At 47.9% G+C, this 14,792-nt stretch overlaps 1 protein-coding gene across 9 annotated transcripts; it reads right to left on the bottom strand.

Moving 5' to 3' along the window:
- Positions 1–430: 430 nt before the first annotated feature.
- On the bottom strand, positions 431–14,011 carry KCNE3 (potassium voltage-gated channel subfamily E regulatory subunit 3). 9 transcript variants are annotated; one of them, XM_070383726.1, is made up of 5 exons: positions 13,833–13,866; positions 12,288–12,382; positions 5,011–5,228; positions 4,751–4,883; positions 431–3,734 (listed from the first exon to the last, which is right to left on the bottom strand). In XM_070383726.1, exon 5 carries the CDS (start codon positions 3,695–3,697, stop codon positions 3,398–3,400), a length of 300 nt encoding a protein of 99 aa, XP_070239827.1. In that variant the 5' UTR covers positions 3,698–3,734; positions 4,751–4,883; positions 5,011–5,228; positions 12,288–12,382; positions 13,833–13,866; the 3' UTR covers positions 431–3,397. The 9 variants fall into 9 exon arrangements, with proteins under 9 accessions (XP_070239827.1, XP_070239828.1, XP_070239831.1 ...); XM_070383727.1 differs by having other exon boundaries at positions 12,288–12,379; positions 13,833–13,849; XM_070383730.1 differs by lacking the exon at positions 13,833–13,866 and adding an exon at positions 8,533–8,588 and having other exon boundaries at positions 12,288–12,372.
- Between the last annotated feature and the right edge of the window lie 781 nt (positions 14,012–14,792).

The following is a 14,792-nucleotide window of genomic DNA, read 5'->3' as shown; positions in this document are numbered from 1 at the left end:
TTCTTCACCACTGTGCCGCCTGGGAAGACCCACAAAGGGTTATTATAAAAGTTTTAACAGCTAAATGCGTTAACGTCCTTAAAATGTTTAGGCCACAGTCGGTATCCTAAGTTCTCTTAAGTATTAGGGCAGGGATTTCTTTGATCTTCGTTTCCTTATGTATTTCAAATGTGCCTAGATGAGTCGATGGCACATAGTAGCCACTATGTGATTATCAAAGTTTTGCTTTGAAGGCTCGAGGTGATGTGCTGGGATCTGGCCAGCAGGGGGCAGAACCAGTGCAGCCAAAAAGAGCACGTGGGCTGAAGGAGGTAGTGGGATAGCTAGTGAGCTAGAGCTGAGGGGAGGGCCGGGGAGTACCTACATCATAAAATATTAGAATGTTTAAATTATACCTCAAAATTCTAGATTTCTATTTAGTCCAACCGTGGGTGTGCACAATGAAGTTTATTGAGCCCTGACTTTGTAAATCCGTACAATTAAGTAGTTCTAGGCCCCAAGATCCCTGGAATTGCCCTAGTGTCTATAGCTCCTCTTTTGAACTGGTGACTACCTCATATTCCTCTCAGTAAATCCTCCATTGTGCGTATGCTAATGCACATTGGATTTCTGTAACTCGCATTCAATTTGTATTACTGTATTAAGCCCTGTGAGTTATAAGGACTGTGTGAAGGGGCATGTGTGTGTGCTCAGTTGTGTCCAACTCTTTGTGACCTGATGGACTCAGCCTGCCAAGCTCCTCTGTCCACAGGATTTTCCAGGCAAGAGTATCAGAGTGGGTTGCCATTTCCTTCTCCAGGGGTGTGAAGGGGAGTTTCCCCCATCGATGGGGACACTGAACTCCCAGTGCAGCCACTCTGGGCTGCTTCCTGCTCCATCCAACATCCATCTGACCGTGCTCTCTTCAGGGGGGGTGGTCTCACCACATTTCTGCCTCCAAGCTTCCTTGTTTCGTTCCCTTCATTCACTCTGTCTACTGAGATCTGTCCTGTTTCAAAGCCCAGTTCAAATCCTACCTTTCTGTGGCTCCTCTACATCTACTCAATCTCATCTCCCCAAATCCTGATAGCATCCATCACTTGACATTCATTCTCATACTTCATGGGATTCTGTATGTTATTTGGGTGTTTGGACTGGGTGGTCGCCAAAGTCCCATCCAGTTGTAGACTTCCAAGTCTGTTGTACACTCTTACATTACATCTTCTTAATCAGGTCTCCACCTTCTCCCTCAAGAAGATATGAGGAGAAGCTTGAGCACATGAATTTGCACGGAATCAACATAACTAACTGCTCAAGGGAGCGAAGGTGTACTGTGATCCTCCATTCAAGGAACACACAGGCATTTATTTTTTCAAAGTGGAAGTAGCTCCCTCCCCCACACCTGACCTTATCATATAAGAAACATACTTATGGTCAAATAAATCAAATATTACATAAAATTTTAAAGTAGAAGGGGAAAGTCACCCATAATCCTCCTCTTCAGTGTAAGTGCTATCAAAATATTCTTTCAAAGTGTTTGCTGTACGCAAATATGTGTTTTGACAGGGCTTTCTGGAGACCCCATGGAGATCCCTTAAAAACAGAAATGAAACAGAAGAGTGGAAGGTTCCAGTCTGGGATTTGTAGCTTGCCACATTTGATGTATTCAGCTGAACCACGTGAAACTACTGATATTCACTGTTTTTTAATCTACAAGCACAGCAGTTTTATATGATTCAAATCAATGTACATGAAACCTAGAATGTCAGATCTGATCAAGCACTTAGAGACTTTCAACTATTTCAATTTTCCTTCTATTTCACGGTTCTGAAGAAGGACAAGAGTCAGAAAAGTGTCTAGCCAGATCACACACCACACTGGTAGTAGAATCAGGGCTGGTTCTCTTTCCACTGAATCAAGTACCTGCTTCTTTTAATAGGATATCTTCTAGGTGTAATAATAATTTTCTGGAAGCAAGATTTCAACTTGGTATCAGAAAATTTCTCAGAGAATTCAATCAAAATGTTAGAAGCTGCCTTAGAGGTAGTGAAGTCCCCAGGACTGGCGATGGGACTGGGAAGGACAGAGGGACATGGCTGGAAGGGTACAGGAACCATGAGGCTTGACATTTAGGGTTCTGTACTCACATGGCTCCTTATTAAGGTCTTAGGAGGGGACCTAACAATGTATTAATATGCTGATATGTTTTTGGAATATTTGCAAAAATAAGATATTTGAAAATTACTCTTCCTAAGGAGGACTCCCTAGAATTATGTAAATTTCAGGCCTAGATCCACTCTTAGGTAGCACAGAGTTTTGCAAAGCACTAGGCAAAGAGACCAAAGATCCTGGGTTCCAGTCATGGCACCACTCTGGCCCAAATGGGCAGAAGAGCATTTGCTCTGCTTCCCTCACAGGGGAGTAACATCACAAATGTTGAATGGGCTGAAAAACATAAAATGTGAACAACTATGAAAAAGCAGCATAACTTAGATTTCCTATCTGTGATATGGTCATCACCATAACACATCAAAAAACTGTGTCCTCAGGGTATATTCAAAAGCAGAGACATTATCTTGCCAACAAAGGTCTGTCTAGTCAAGGCTATGGTTTTTCCAGTAGTCATGTATGGATTGGAGAGTTGGACTGTGAAGAAAGCTGATCGCCGAAGAATTGATGCTTCTGAACTGTGGTGTTGGAGAAGACTCTTGAGAGTCCCCTGGACTTCAAGGAGATCCAACCAGTCCATCCTAAAGGAGATCAGTCCTGGGTGTTCTTTGGAAGGAATGATGCTAAAGCTGAAACGCCAGTACTTTGGCCACCTCATGCAAAGAGTTGACTCATTGGAAAAGACTCTGATGGCTGGGAGGGATTGGGGGCAGGAGGAGAAGGGGACGACAGAGGATGAGATGGCTGGATGGCATCACTGACTCGATGGACCTGAGTTTGAGTGAACTCCGGGAGTTGGTGATGGACAGGGAGGCCTGGAGTGCTGCAATTCATGGGGTCACAAAGAGTCAGACACGACTGAGCGACTGAACTGAACTGAACAGGGTATTTTCCTATCTCATTTCTCCTTGCTATGACTTCCTGTTCTCCTTCCTTGAACCCCTAGACCCCAACACTCTGGCCACTAGGCCACTCATTTTTTATCATATGTTGCTGTGTGTATGTATTTGTTCATAGGGCTCCCACAGGCTAGAAAGTCTATCTTCGCTGGAAAAAAATCCTTATCCACAAGGCCCAGGTCCACCAGATCTTCTCTTCCCACCCTGACAATGACCTCCCTTAGCACTGTTTCTTGTTAATCTTACAGATGAGGACACACAGGCTGGATATGGCCCATAGCTGAGTTCTGGAGGCCCCAGAAGATAATCCTTGGGTATCTTGATCTTCTGCCATCCCCGGCCTCTTAGCATCAGAGCATAGACACACGGTTCTTGATGTACACATGATAGGGGTCACTGCGCTTGTCCACTTTGCGGGAGCGGGTGTATCCGAGGATGAGACTGCCCACAGTGGCAGCAAAGAGGAACATGACGAAGAGGATGTACATGTAGGAGTTATCATTGCGGCCAGGCAGGCTGGCCCGCTTCTCCTCAGTCAGGTTGTCTGGCCCTGGCCGGCAGAGCAAGTTGCTGTGAAGAGTGGCATTTAAAGCCTTTAGCACAGCGTGCAGGCTCTCATGCCAGGTCTCAGCCCCACTGGTGGTCTCCATAGCAACAGGGAAGGTGGGGGAAGAATTGGAGGATGTTCTGGCAGTGACAGAAAAGAGAGAAGATGGTTTCTGTTACTTAAAGCTTGAATGACCCTTCCATTTCTTCAGACCCCAGCTAAAATCCCAGCCTCACAGTTTATTCTAACTACTTGTTTACCTATCTTCTCCACTAGACCGCAAGCCCGAGGAAGTTAGGGACTATGTCTGTTTTGGTTTTTGTTGTTTTAAAAAATATTATTTATTTGATTCTGCTGGGCCTTCATTGTGGCGCGTGGGATCTTTAGTTGTGGCATGTGAACTCATGCTTGCAGCTTGTGGGATCTAGTTCCCTAGACTGAACCCACACCCCTTGCATTGGGAGCATGGACTCTTAGCCACTGGACCACCAGGGAGTCCCACTCTGTCTGTTTTATTCACTGCTATATATGAGCACTCATGACGGCACTCAGTAGGTGCTCAATAAATGCCTGTGGAAGGAAGTCTTCCTTGAGCACTATAACCATGCTGATCTATCCTTTTTTGGGACTCTATAAATCACTGAGCTTTAGGCTAGAAGGACCTTAGGAATTATTTAACACTATAATTCTTTCCATTTTACACACAGGGAATCTGAGGCCCAGAGAAACCAGGTGGCTCATCCGTGATCACAGAGAATATTGGAGGTAGACCCGAGACAGAGCCCTGCTCTTTGATGACTAGCGCAGAGCTCCTGCAGCCTCCATGCGAGCTCTGGGCAGGACCATGTAGCACAGTAAGAAGATACGCCTCAGAACTCTACCACAGCTCAGTTCTTTTTTATGCTTCACAGACACACACATGTAGAAGATGTTTGGGGATGGCTTAGATTTCCCTCTGCCTCGAGAAGCAGACACTGGGTCTTTTGACTGCTAAAGCATCCTAGGTCCCACTCTAGGTATTCATAGCTATTGAGGGGAAATTCTGTTGGAAAACAGGTGGCTGGGGAAGCAGGGAGGGGCTGAAACCATTGCAGGCACTGGGCCTGGGGGGAGTGGAGTGAAAGGAGCACTCAGTCTGGTTTGGGGTTTTACCTACCTCAGAGAAAAAAGACACTGGCCACTTCCACTACTCTGCCTTCCAAAACAACATCACTGTGTGTGTACGTGGCTCAGATATCCTTAGTCTACAGCTTAGAAAAACCGCCAAAGACAGCCTTGCATCCTAGTCTCTGAAAAAACACATGTCATTCCTTTTAAACAAAGCTCCACACTCACTTCCTTCAGGAAGCCTTTGTGCACTCCCACCATAATCCACAAGCTTTATCATCACAGTCTTCCCTTTGCCCCAGCACTTACATGTGAGGCAATGTGAGGCTGTCCTCTTGTTACTGATAAGGGTTATCAGCAGCCACATGCTCCTGGTCAGCAAGGCTATGCTCCTTCCCACGGTGAGAGGACTACCTTAGCTCTCCTTCCCTTGGTGGTCTTCAGTAAAAATGTCCACTTTGGATTTTTCACGGGCCAAGCCCTCAGTGTTCACTGAACTGGTTCCAACTCTTTTATCTAAGGTAGTGCTGTCAACCAATCAAAGTTAACACACTTGACTATTAACCATAAGGTCTTTTCCCCAGAAAAGTTGACAGTTAGTTATGTTCATAATAAATATTCATGAATAATGCTATGAATGTAGATGTTGGGGGGAAGAATCTAAGTAATACAGCAATAACCCAGGAGTGGCTCACATTTTGTGCAAGGCGTTTGGGGCCCTCTGCCATTTAGAACTTGGACAACCTTGTCTGGATGGAGGAGGGGAAGAGTTAAGATCCAGGAAGCATAGGTTCTCATGTACTATCCCACTTATCAGGCAAGAAATTTGTGCCTTTGCCTTTCCTCATATGAGCTAATGGAAAGCAGGAGCAGCACAATGAAACAAATGGCTCAATGAATCATCTGGCCAGTCATCACTAATGGGGCTCACTCTTGGGAGGCTCATCCTGGGAGTTCCAGGAGGCCAGTCCCTACACTTAGGGCACATCGCCAGTTCTTAATGCAGGAGACAACCTAGGAGGTACTGGGGCTTAAAGGAAGAAGGGATGAATTCTGATCGGTGCTCGGAAAGTGTTCACAGCAATGGAAGAATTTGACCTGGACCTTGAAGAATATTTTGGAAGTAGAGGAGGCAAGGGGAGGAAACAGATGGACAGAGGCATGATAACAAGAAAGCATGTTTTGAAGAATGGAAAGTAGCAAAAAGAGTGTAATATGCCTGGAAGGATAAGATGTGGGATGGAGATGCTGGTCCAAACCAGATCAGGGAGGGCCTTGAGTACCAGACTGCAGAGTTGGAACTTTATCATGTAGGTGGAGAAGAACCACAGAATGACATTTTAAAGGTGGGGTTAAATGATCAGATCTGTACTTGGAAAGGACTCTCTGGCTGCCATGCGGAGTACAGAGTGAAAGGGGCAAGAATGGAGGCAGGGAGCCACGTGACAAGTGAAATAGTCTAGGTTTAAGATGCTGAGACCTGAGCTGAGCTGGAGGGGATGACAAGGTCGGGGCAGGGACAGATGGAGGATGTGAGGGGCACTTGAGGGAGGGGATGGCTAGTGTAATGGTTGCAGGAAGAAGGGGCCTCAGTTAGTTTTATAGGCAGACAACAGACAGATAGCATAAATGCTAGAAGAACTCACTTTGAGTAAAATAAGTTTCTTGCCCTGTTTGTGCTTCAGTTTCCTCATCTATCAAAAAAGATTATCACCAGGAATTGTGGTTCAATGGGTAGAGTTTCCGTTTTGCAAGATGAAAAAGATGTAGAGGTCTGTTGTATAACAATGAACACTACTGAGATGTGCTATTAAAAATGGTTGAGATGATAACATTTACATTGCTTTTTTTTTAACCTCATTAAAAATTTCGTTAATTAGAAAGAAGAAGATTATTATCTCTGCTCTGCCCCCTCTTCAGGCTTGCTGGAGCATATACATTTATTATGGTGAAGAGGATTTTTAAAACACATTTTAATTAAAAAAAAGACCATGGCTTTCATTAAAATGAAAATCTACTTGTTGTTTTTGTGCAGTAAATACATATACACAATGAAAAAACGGAAGCAGTGTGCACAGTGAAAACGCAGTCTCTCTATTCCCAGTGGCCCAGGTTTCCTTCCCAGGGCAGATACTGTCACCACTTCTCTTGGATATCCTTGTGAGGGGGTTTGAACTGACAGGGCAGGTGGAGGGCCACCTCCCCCGGGAAGGCTCACGAACAGCAGGCAAATTCACTGGCTCCTCCTCAGCTCCAGGAATCTCCCCGTGGGTGCCCCAAGGCTCCTTAGCTCTGCAGCCTCTTCAGGATGTCCCTGGACACATCTGAGGTCTAAGCATGTGTTAGGGGAAACACACTGACTGGAACCACCCACCCTGGCCAGGCACCATAGTAACTATTTGCATGAGTTGTTTTAGGATAGGCGATCCTGGTAATGAACACGGAACTAATAAGCCTCCACCAAAAGGAAGAGTTCGGGAAAGATCAAAAGGAGACACCACATGTCCGACCACCTCCCAGAATCCTTCTCTCTGGTATCCACCTTGGCTGAACAAGGCATGCACCACCAGGAAGGACTCTGAGTCAGAATGATTGGCTAAAGACAACCCGGAAACTAATCCCATCACCATAAAACGTGAGACTGCAAGCCACGTGACAGAGCTGTTCCGGGTTCCTTTACCCTTCTGCTCTCCACCCGGTGCCCTTTCCCAATAAAATCTCTTGCTTTGTCAGCAGATGTATCTCCTCGGACAATTCATTTCCGAGTGTTAGACAAGAGTCCAGTTTCAGGCCCTGGAAGGGGTCTGCTTTCCTGCAACACATGGACTTTGGAAGCTGGGAAGGTCCAGATCTGGGGGGGTGGGGCTGGGGGACAGAAAAGGAAGGAACTAGACACACGGGAAAAAAACCCCCCAGAACCAGGGTGGATCGCCTAAGGCCAAGCCCCAAGAATTGTGCAATAACTTTACTGTGGGTAATCACTCCCTCCCACTTTCCCTCCCCTTCCTGCAGCAGCGGGATCAGGCCAGCCTAGGGTTGTAGTTAAGGGAACTGTGCCATGGCCAAGGGACCCTTGATTGCTGATCCCCAACACCAGGTTCACAATGTCTCAACTGGGTGACTGAGAAACCTCAGTTCAACACATGAGCTGCTGCTCAGGGATCAGCTAACAGTGCAGTCTAAAACATCCCCTTTTGGGACTTCCCTGGTCCAGTGTTTAAGAATCCACCCTGCAATGCAAGGGATGTGGGTTCAATCCCTGGTTGGGGAACTAAGATCCCACATGCCTCAGAGCAACTAAGCCCACTTGATGTGACAACTGAGCCTGTGTGCCACAACTAGAGAGTCCATGTGCCGCAATGAAAGAGCCTCCATGACACAAAAGAGATCCCTAGTGCCACAACGAAGACCTGATGCAGTCTAATAAATAAATGAAGTTAAAACATTCCCTTTCCCTGAGTACTGACATCTCATTAGGAGTCTCTAAAAGGCTGAAAGGATGTGAGACCCAAGGAAATGAGGTGAGTAGCAGAATGGCAGCCAAAATTGGGTTGCTGTTTTACACAGGAAAAAACCATGTTACCAATCCACCTATTTGGATAGACTGGGTATAAACACAGGCATGACATCAACACTGTAGCATAGCTTTGTTGCAAAAATTAAAGGAGAAAATGAGGGAGTGCATGGCTCTAGACACTCCACAGATGTGGTGGTGGTTTTATTTGTGCAGAGCAGAGGCTGGCAGGGCCCTCAGAGTCCATCTAGTCTAACCTCCCTCATTTTACAGTGAAAGAAATGAAAACCAAAGAGCTGTCTTGGTTCAGCTGTTACCTGTGTGACTTTGGGTATGTGACTTCCCTTTTCTGGGCCCCAGCTCCTGTGTGTATCTGTAAAATGAAGGGGTTTTACTGTGTGATCCTGTAAGGTCCTGATCAGCTCTAACATCCCATGAAGATACCATAAAACCACACTGTGATATTTGGGAGACTGGGTAGGCTGGTGGGAGAGGATGTGGGGGGCTGTCTAGAGTCCCACAGATGACAAGATAGAGAAGACTGCAGACTTTTTCCTCCAAGGTTAAGATTCTTCAGAGTCTCAGGACTGTTACACTTAATATTCCAGCCCAGATAAACTGAAAGCCAAACTTGTTTATTTTTCCTCTTTATAGCTCACCTGCCAGTGAGATCTAGCCTGGGAGAGACAGGCTCTGTGTTAGAAAGTGGGGTTAGGGGGAAAGGATGGAGGACAGGGTGGGCTCTGAGGTGGGGTTCAATGAGGAAAGTAAAGGTTCACAAAACCATTCATTCCTCAGACATTCTTCCAGCTCCTCTCTGGACAAATTGGTTGGATATTTGTGGTTCTGACGAAGGGCGCAAAAGAGACACAGATGCATGTCTTTAGAAGCTGGGTTGAGGTGGGAGGGAGGGCCTGTGTACAAGGGCATCCTGTGGCTTCAGGAGAGGCAGAGAGCTCTTAAAGGGACAGCTTGGTTCTCTATGACCTGCCTCCGGCTCCCAAGGCAGGGATTGGTGATTGGCAACATGGGGAATTTTGTTCCTCTTTCTGAGCTCCTTGACTTCCCTCTTCAAGATAATAACTGATTATGAAGCTGTTCGGGTTGGGGAGACAGAGCTCCTGCCCTGAAAGTCCTTGACTTGAAACAGGAGATAATCAAGAAGGAAGATGAACAGTGACTGAAAAGAGATTTTAAAGACCATTTAGAATCTAGATTCTCAGTCAGTCCTTCCATTTTGTAGCTGAGAAAACTAAAGGTCAGACAGGGGAAGTGGCTTGCCCAAATTGACATGGTTAGTAAATGGCAGAGCTCAGATGAGAACCCACGTCTTTGGGGTGCTGTTTAGGTGCTCTTTCCGCTACAAATGGCAATGTCTTCTGGCAGCTGAGCTGTTACTTCCCACCAAACACAGGCTCCTCGTGTCCTGGGGCGTCATCTCCTGTAGGCCCACCGCTACTGCTTTTTCCTGCACTCCGGACTCTCACAAACCTTTTCTTTTTGGCCATACCACCTGGCATGTGGGATCTTGGTGACCCTACCAGGGATAGAACCTGCACCCCCTGCTTTAAAGCATGGAGTCTTAACCACTGGACCACAAGAGAAGTCCCTCTCACCAGTCGTAACTGAGGATCCAATAAAGGCAGAAGTTGGTGACTTTGGGAGGAGTTAACCTTCCCTGGTGGCTCAGATGGTAAAGAATCTGTCTGCAATGGAAGAGACCAAGGTTCGATCCCTGGGTCGGAAAGATCCCCTGGAGAAGGGAATAACCATCCACTCCAGTATTCTTGCCTGGAGAATTCCATGGACAGAGGAGCCTGGCGGGCTACAGTCCATGGGGTCACAAAGAGTCAGGCACGACTGAGTGACTAACACTTAACCTTTCTTTACAGTCTTGTCTCCCATGGTCCTTTCTGCTCCAGATGTACTTCTGCTCCCCCATACAAACCAAGTGCACCCTCTTCCTCCACACCCTGGTGCTACTCTTTCCTGCACATTAACAGATTCACCCAAAGTGTTCTTGACTTCAGTTTGCCTGACCTGTTTCTTGGGAGTGGCGGCATAAAGCTGGGACCTGAAGGATAAACTGGGTATCTTAGCGAGGTTTTCTTTCAGGTTTCTCTGGGGAAAAGTAAACTCCACTTTTGGTTCTTTTGGTTTCCCTACTGCTCTGTTCCAGCTATTCTTCAGGAAAGAGTGTCTGAAGTGCTTGGAAGTGTGGTAGAAAGGCACGGGAAAGGGGACACATAAAGCAGGTAGGGAATCCAAAGATAACTCCTGGGACTGCAGATTTTGCCTCTGGCCCACCTGGTGGTCTTATCACCACCATGGGCTGGTGTGAAAGGAAGCGTAACATATAGTTAGAAGGAGACAAAGAAATAGAATCTGAGCTGGAAGAGATCTTAATAATCATGTCATTGGTGTACCCCCTCATTCAACCAGGGGGAAAAACCATACACTTCCTCCCCACCCGCTCCACCCCCCAACCCCCACCCCAACACTGAGAGGAAGTCACTTGCTCAAGGTCTCACAGCCTAGGAACTGGGACCAAAAACAGTTATCTCCGTATCTTTTCACTATAAGTTCTCTGTTCTCTATAAGATAGTCTAACCTCTGCTGATTATCATTCAAGCTCCTTTAGATATGACCCTGCCTCCAGCCTCATCTCACCACAGCTCTCACCATTGCCCATGCCCCATGATACTGAGCTACAGGCCATTCTCCAAACAGTCCTTGCATTTTGCCCCCTCTTGCTTTTGCTCACACTGTTTGCTAAGGCAGAAATGCCCATCCTCTTTTTATCTGCCTGGCAAACTCCCACACATCCTTCAAGACCCAGCTCCAATGTCACCTTGGTAGACCCTCTCCTGAGACATCTTCTCCACTCTAGCCAGTTAAGTCTCTTCCTCTTGTCTGTTCCTGAAGGGCTTTGCATAAAATCTTATTAGAGCACTATATTATACTGGTATTGGGTGTGTATATCTATATAAATATAAATAGATATAGATATATATACTAAACTGTGAGCTGGGAGGGGTGAGGGGAGGCACCTGTGCCTCATACGTTTCTTTATAGTAGGCACTCAAGAACAGATGGATAAATACCTCTTCTTACTAGACTAGTCCCTCCTGCACACACAAATACGCATTCATGAAAGCACTTACAAAGCAACTTCAAAGGCAGGCTGAAATAGATTCCTTTTGGTCGTGGGAAGGGGAAGCTCAAAAAAAAAGACACCATCTTGGTCAGGTGGGGAAGTGAGGTCAGGGAGGAGGCATTCTAAGCCGCCTTTGGAAGCACAGATTTCCCTGCACCTGAACCCCATTCAATCCAAAGGGCAAACATTCTTGGCCTGGAACACCAGCAGCGGCTTTGGAAGCCTCTTCCCTGTGTACCTACCCAGGGTGTGGCTACACACCCACCTGCTGCACACACACAGTCCAAGTCCCAGTCTCCCAGCCTCTAATCTTGCCTTTCAAGTGGCCTTTCATGGTTCCAATCTCGGCTGTCTGCTTGGCTGTGTGACCTTGAGCACTGCATTTATTTCCTCTGAATCTCATCTATGAGATGGGGATAATTACCCACCCCCCAACTTGCCTCACTTGGCAATTTGGAGAGAGACTATGGAGGGAAAGTGTTTTAGAAATTGCAGGGACTTCCCTGGTGGTCCAGTGGCTAAGACTTTCAATGCACTTTGTTCAATGCAAGTGTTTTTTCAAAACACTTTCAATGCAGATAGCCCCAGATGGATACCTGATAGGGGAACTAGATCCCACATGTCAAAACTAAGAGTTCCCACTTGCTGCGACTAAGACCTGGTACAGTCAAATAAATAAATATTTAAAAAACAAAGAAAAAAAGAAATTGCAACATATCATATAAACATTAGAGAGAATTACTGGGCAGCTGGTCACTTTGTTTCCTTTTCTGTTTCCCTATCTACCTCCCCCAACCCTGCCCCCCAGTTTTACCAATAACAGCCAACTCTGTCTCCTCTCCCCTCCCTTCCTTCTCTTACCCTCAGAGGAAGCCAGGAGGTTCTTTATTATTCTTGATTATCAGATACACTTACCTCTTTCAGAAATAAAGAGTATCTTTCTTGTTTCTCATCCTTTCTGATCAGCCCTGTAGTCTCTCTCCATTTAGGGGTACTATCCTGTAGTCCTGCTGGTGATAGAGAACACAGTGGAATTGGAGTCAAGAGACCTGTCCTGTTTTGTAGGTGTGTCTAGTCATGTGTCTTGGTTAAGTCATTTTTTCACTCTGGACCTCATTCTCCCCATCAGTAAGATGGGCTTTGTTGTCTCGCTACCCTCTTAGTAGGAATTTGGAGCATTCACCTATTCAGTTTATAAGTAGAAATGTGCTTTGCAAAGTGGGGAGTGAGAAAGGAATGAAGAAGGTTGTTTGCTATCATCTCAAGGAATCAAGAAAATCTGAAGGCAGTTTCCTTGCCTCCAGTATGGCTCTCCCCGACTTAGAGCCAACAACTGGTTGGATACCAGAAGATAAGGAGCAGTTAACACATCTACAATGCTCTCTTGTGGCTGAAGGGGCTTCCCTGGTGACTCAGTAGTAAAGAGTCTGCCTGGCACTGCAGGAGACACAGGTTCAATACCTGGTTAGGGAAGATTCCCCTGGAGAAGGATATGGGGTATTCTTCACTCCAGTATTCTTGCCTGGAAAATCCCACAGACAGAGGAGCCTGGCAGACTCCGGTCTATGAGGTTGCAAAAGAGTTGGACACGACTTAGTGACTGAACAACAACAACTTGTTGAAGTGGAGTCAGCCCTGAGCTAGGAGTGAGGAGACTTGAGTTCTACTTCTGTCTGTGACCCTGGGCAAGCCATCTCCTCTCTGGACCTCAGTTTCCCCATAGGCAAACTGTTGATAAGTGGGGAGAGGGGATAGGAGGAGATACTGCTCCATGAGCCCTCACAAAAGGGTCTGAACTCCTGTGCTTTCTACAGCAGAGACTCCCGGCTCCAGCCCCTCTTCCCCACAGGCCATGCGGAGTACATGGGCAGCACGACTGGGAGGCCAATCTTACAGGTGGTGACCCAAGAGGAGAAGGCACAGAGCCTAGAGCAGCAGGTAGGTGGGCGATTGGCACAGCTTTACACACCTGTAAACTAGAATGCAAGTCTCCTGACCCCAGCCTAGACCTATGTTACTAGAGCTAGAATATGGCTAAGGGGGCCCCAAAGCTTTTCCCGGGACTTGGGCGCCTAGGACGAGAGACACAACGAAGTGGCAAACTGGCAAGTCCACTCGCAGAGCAAGCGGCTCCCGCCCGGCGAGAAGACGCGCGTGTGCGGTCGCGGCAGAGCCGCAGGTGTTCCCTCGCACATCTGTGGATGTAGAAGGAGCTTTGGTGCCGCCCTCCCGGGGCCAGTGAGTGCCGATCCCAAATCCCAGATTTCCGGGCAAGGCGTGCCAGGGGCCCAGCCTCGCCACGTGCGCCCCGGGATCCCTGTGGCTGGGTTCCTGGAGAGGAGGGGTCTGTACCCGAGCCGCCCCCAAGGTCGGGTCGCCGGCCTCCAGGGAGGCGGTCGGATCGCTCATTTCAATCCACGGCTCCGGCTCGGCCTTCCGGACCCCGCGAGTGCGTCTTACCTGCCCATCTGTAAGGCCACAGGAGCGCAGTCTGTTTGTTGGACTCTTCGCCCTGGGCTCGCGGGTGCCCCTCACGGCGCCCCAAGGCTCTCCGCCAGCCCCACTGCTCGCAGTCCGCGCCCAGCACTGCCTGCGCCCCCTCTGCTTCGCGCTCCGACCAGCGCTCTGCTGTCCTTTCCCTTCCCCCGGGCGTCCCCACCCCCTGCCCCGCCCGGCCCCTAACCCACCCACTTCTCCTCCCCGAGCTGGCTTTGGGCACCTCCGCCCAGCTGCTTGGCCCCACAGCTCTATGGGTTCCGACCCTTCCGTCCCCTGCAGCGCCTGCTTCCTGGACCAGAGACCGACTGTTTTCTTGCTTCACGTCAGCTTGCCGGGTCTGAGGAGGCAGAGAGCCGGGTGCTGGTGGAATCCGACTCCGTGATTGTGTGGTGGTGGACAAGTCACTGCTCCTCACTGAGCCGCGGCTTCCTCGCAGTAAAATGGGTACAATTCTTGCATGCATTCTTCACAGGGCGATAGTTAGGATCAGAGATCTTAGAATGCAAAATACTAAACCCAGATGGTCACTGGAGAATCATCTGATTCTAACACAAACCCTGTTTTCCAGACAGGATACAGTTTAAGGGGCCCAGTTTGGGAAAGGGGACTGCCCCAGGCTCACCAAGGAAGTCGCTGGCGGAGCTCAGACTCAAAATCCACTAGGCCATTCTCTCCCCTTAACCAGTGTCTCCTCCAAGTCTCAGCAGTCCCTCACATACGCAGACAACTGGTGTCCAGACACATCTCACTGCTCCCTATCCCACAGACCGTGTGCTTTCCGGCCATCAGGCCCTCACTCAAGCTGTTGCTTCCTTACTGCAGACACTGCAGGTTCCAAAGAAAAGAAGCTGCCAGGGACAATTGGGAAATGAGGGCCAGGAGGCCACGGCAATGGAGTGGACGGTGGCAGGGAGTAGACTC

This window comes from Bos mutus, chromosome 15, assembly GCF_027580195.1.
Source record: "Bos mutus isolate GX-2022 chromosome 15, NWIPB_WYAK_1.1, whole genome shotgun sequence".
Lineage (NCBI taxonomy): Eukaryota > Metazoa > Chordata > Mammalia > Artiodactyla > Bovidae > Bos > Bos mutus.
This window is presented reverse-complemented; position numbering and strand designations above follow the sequence as displayed.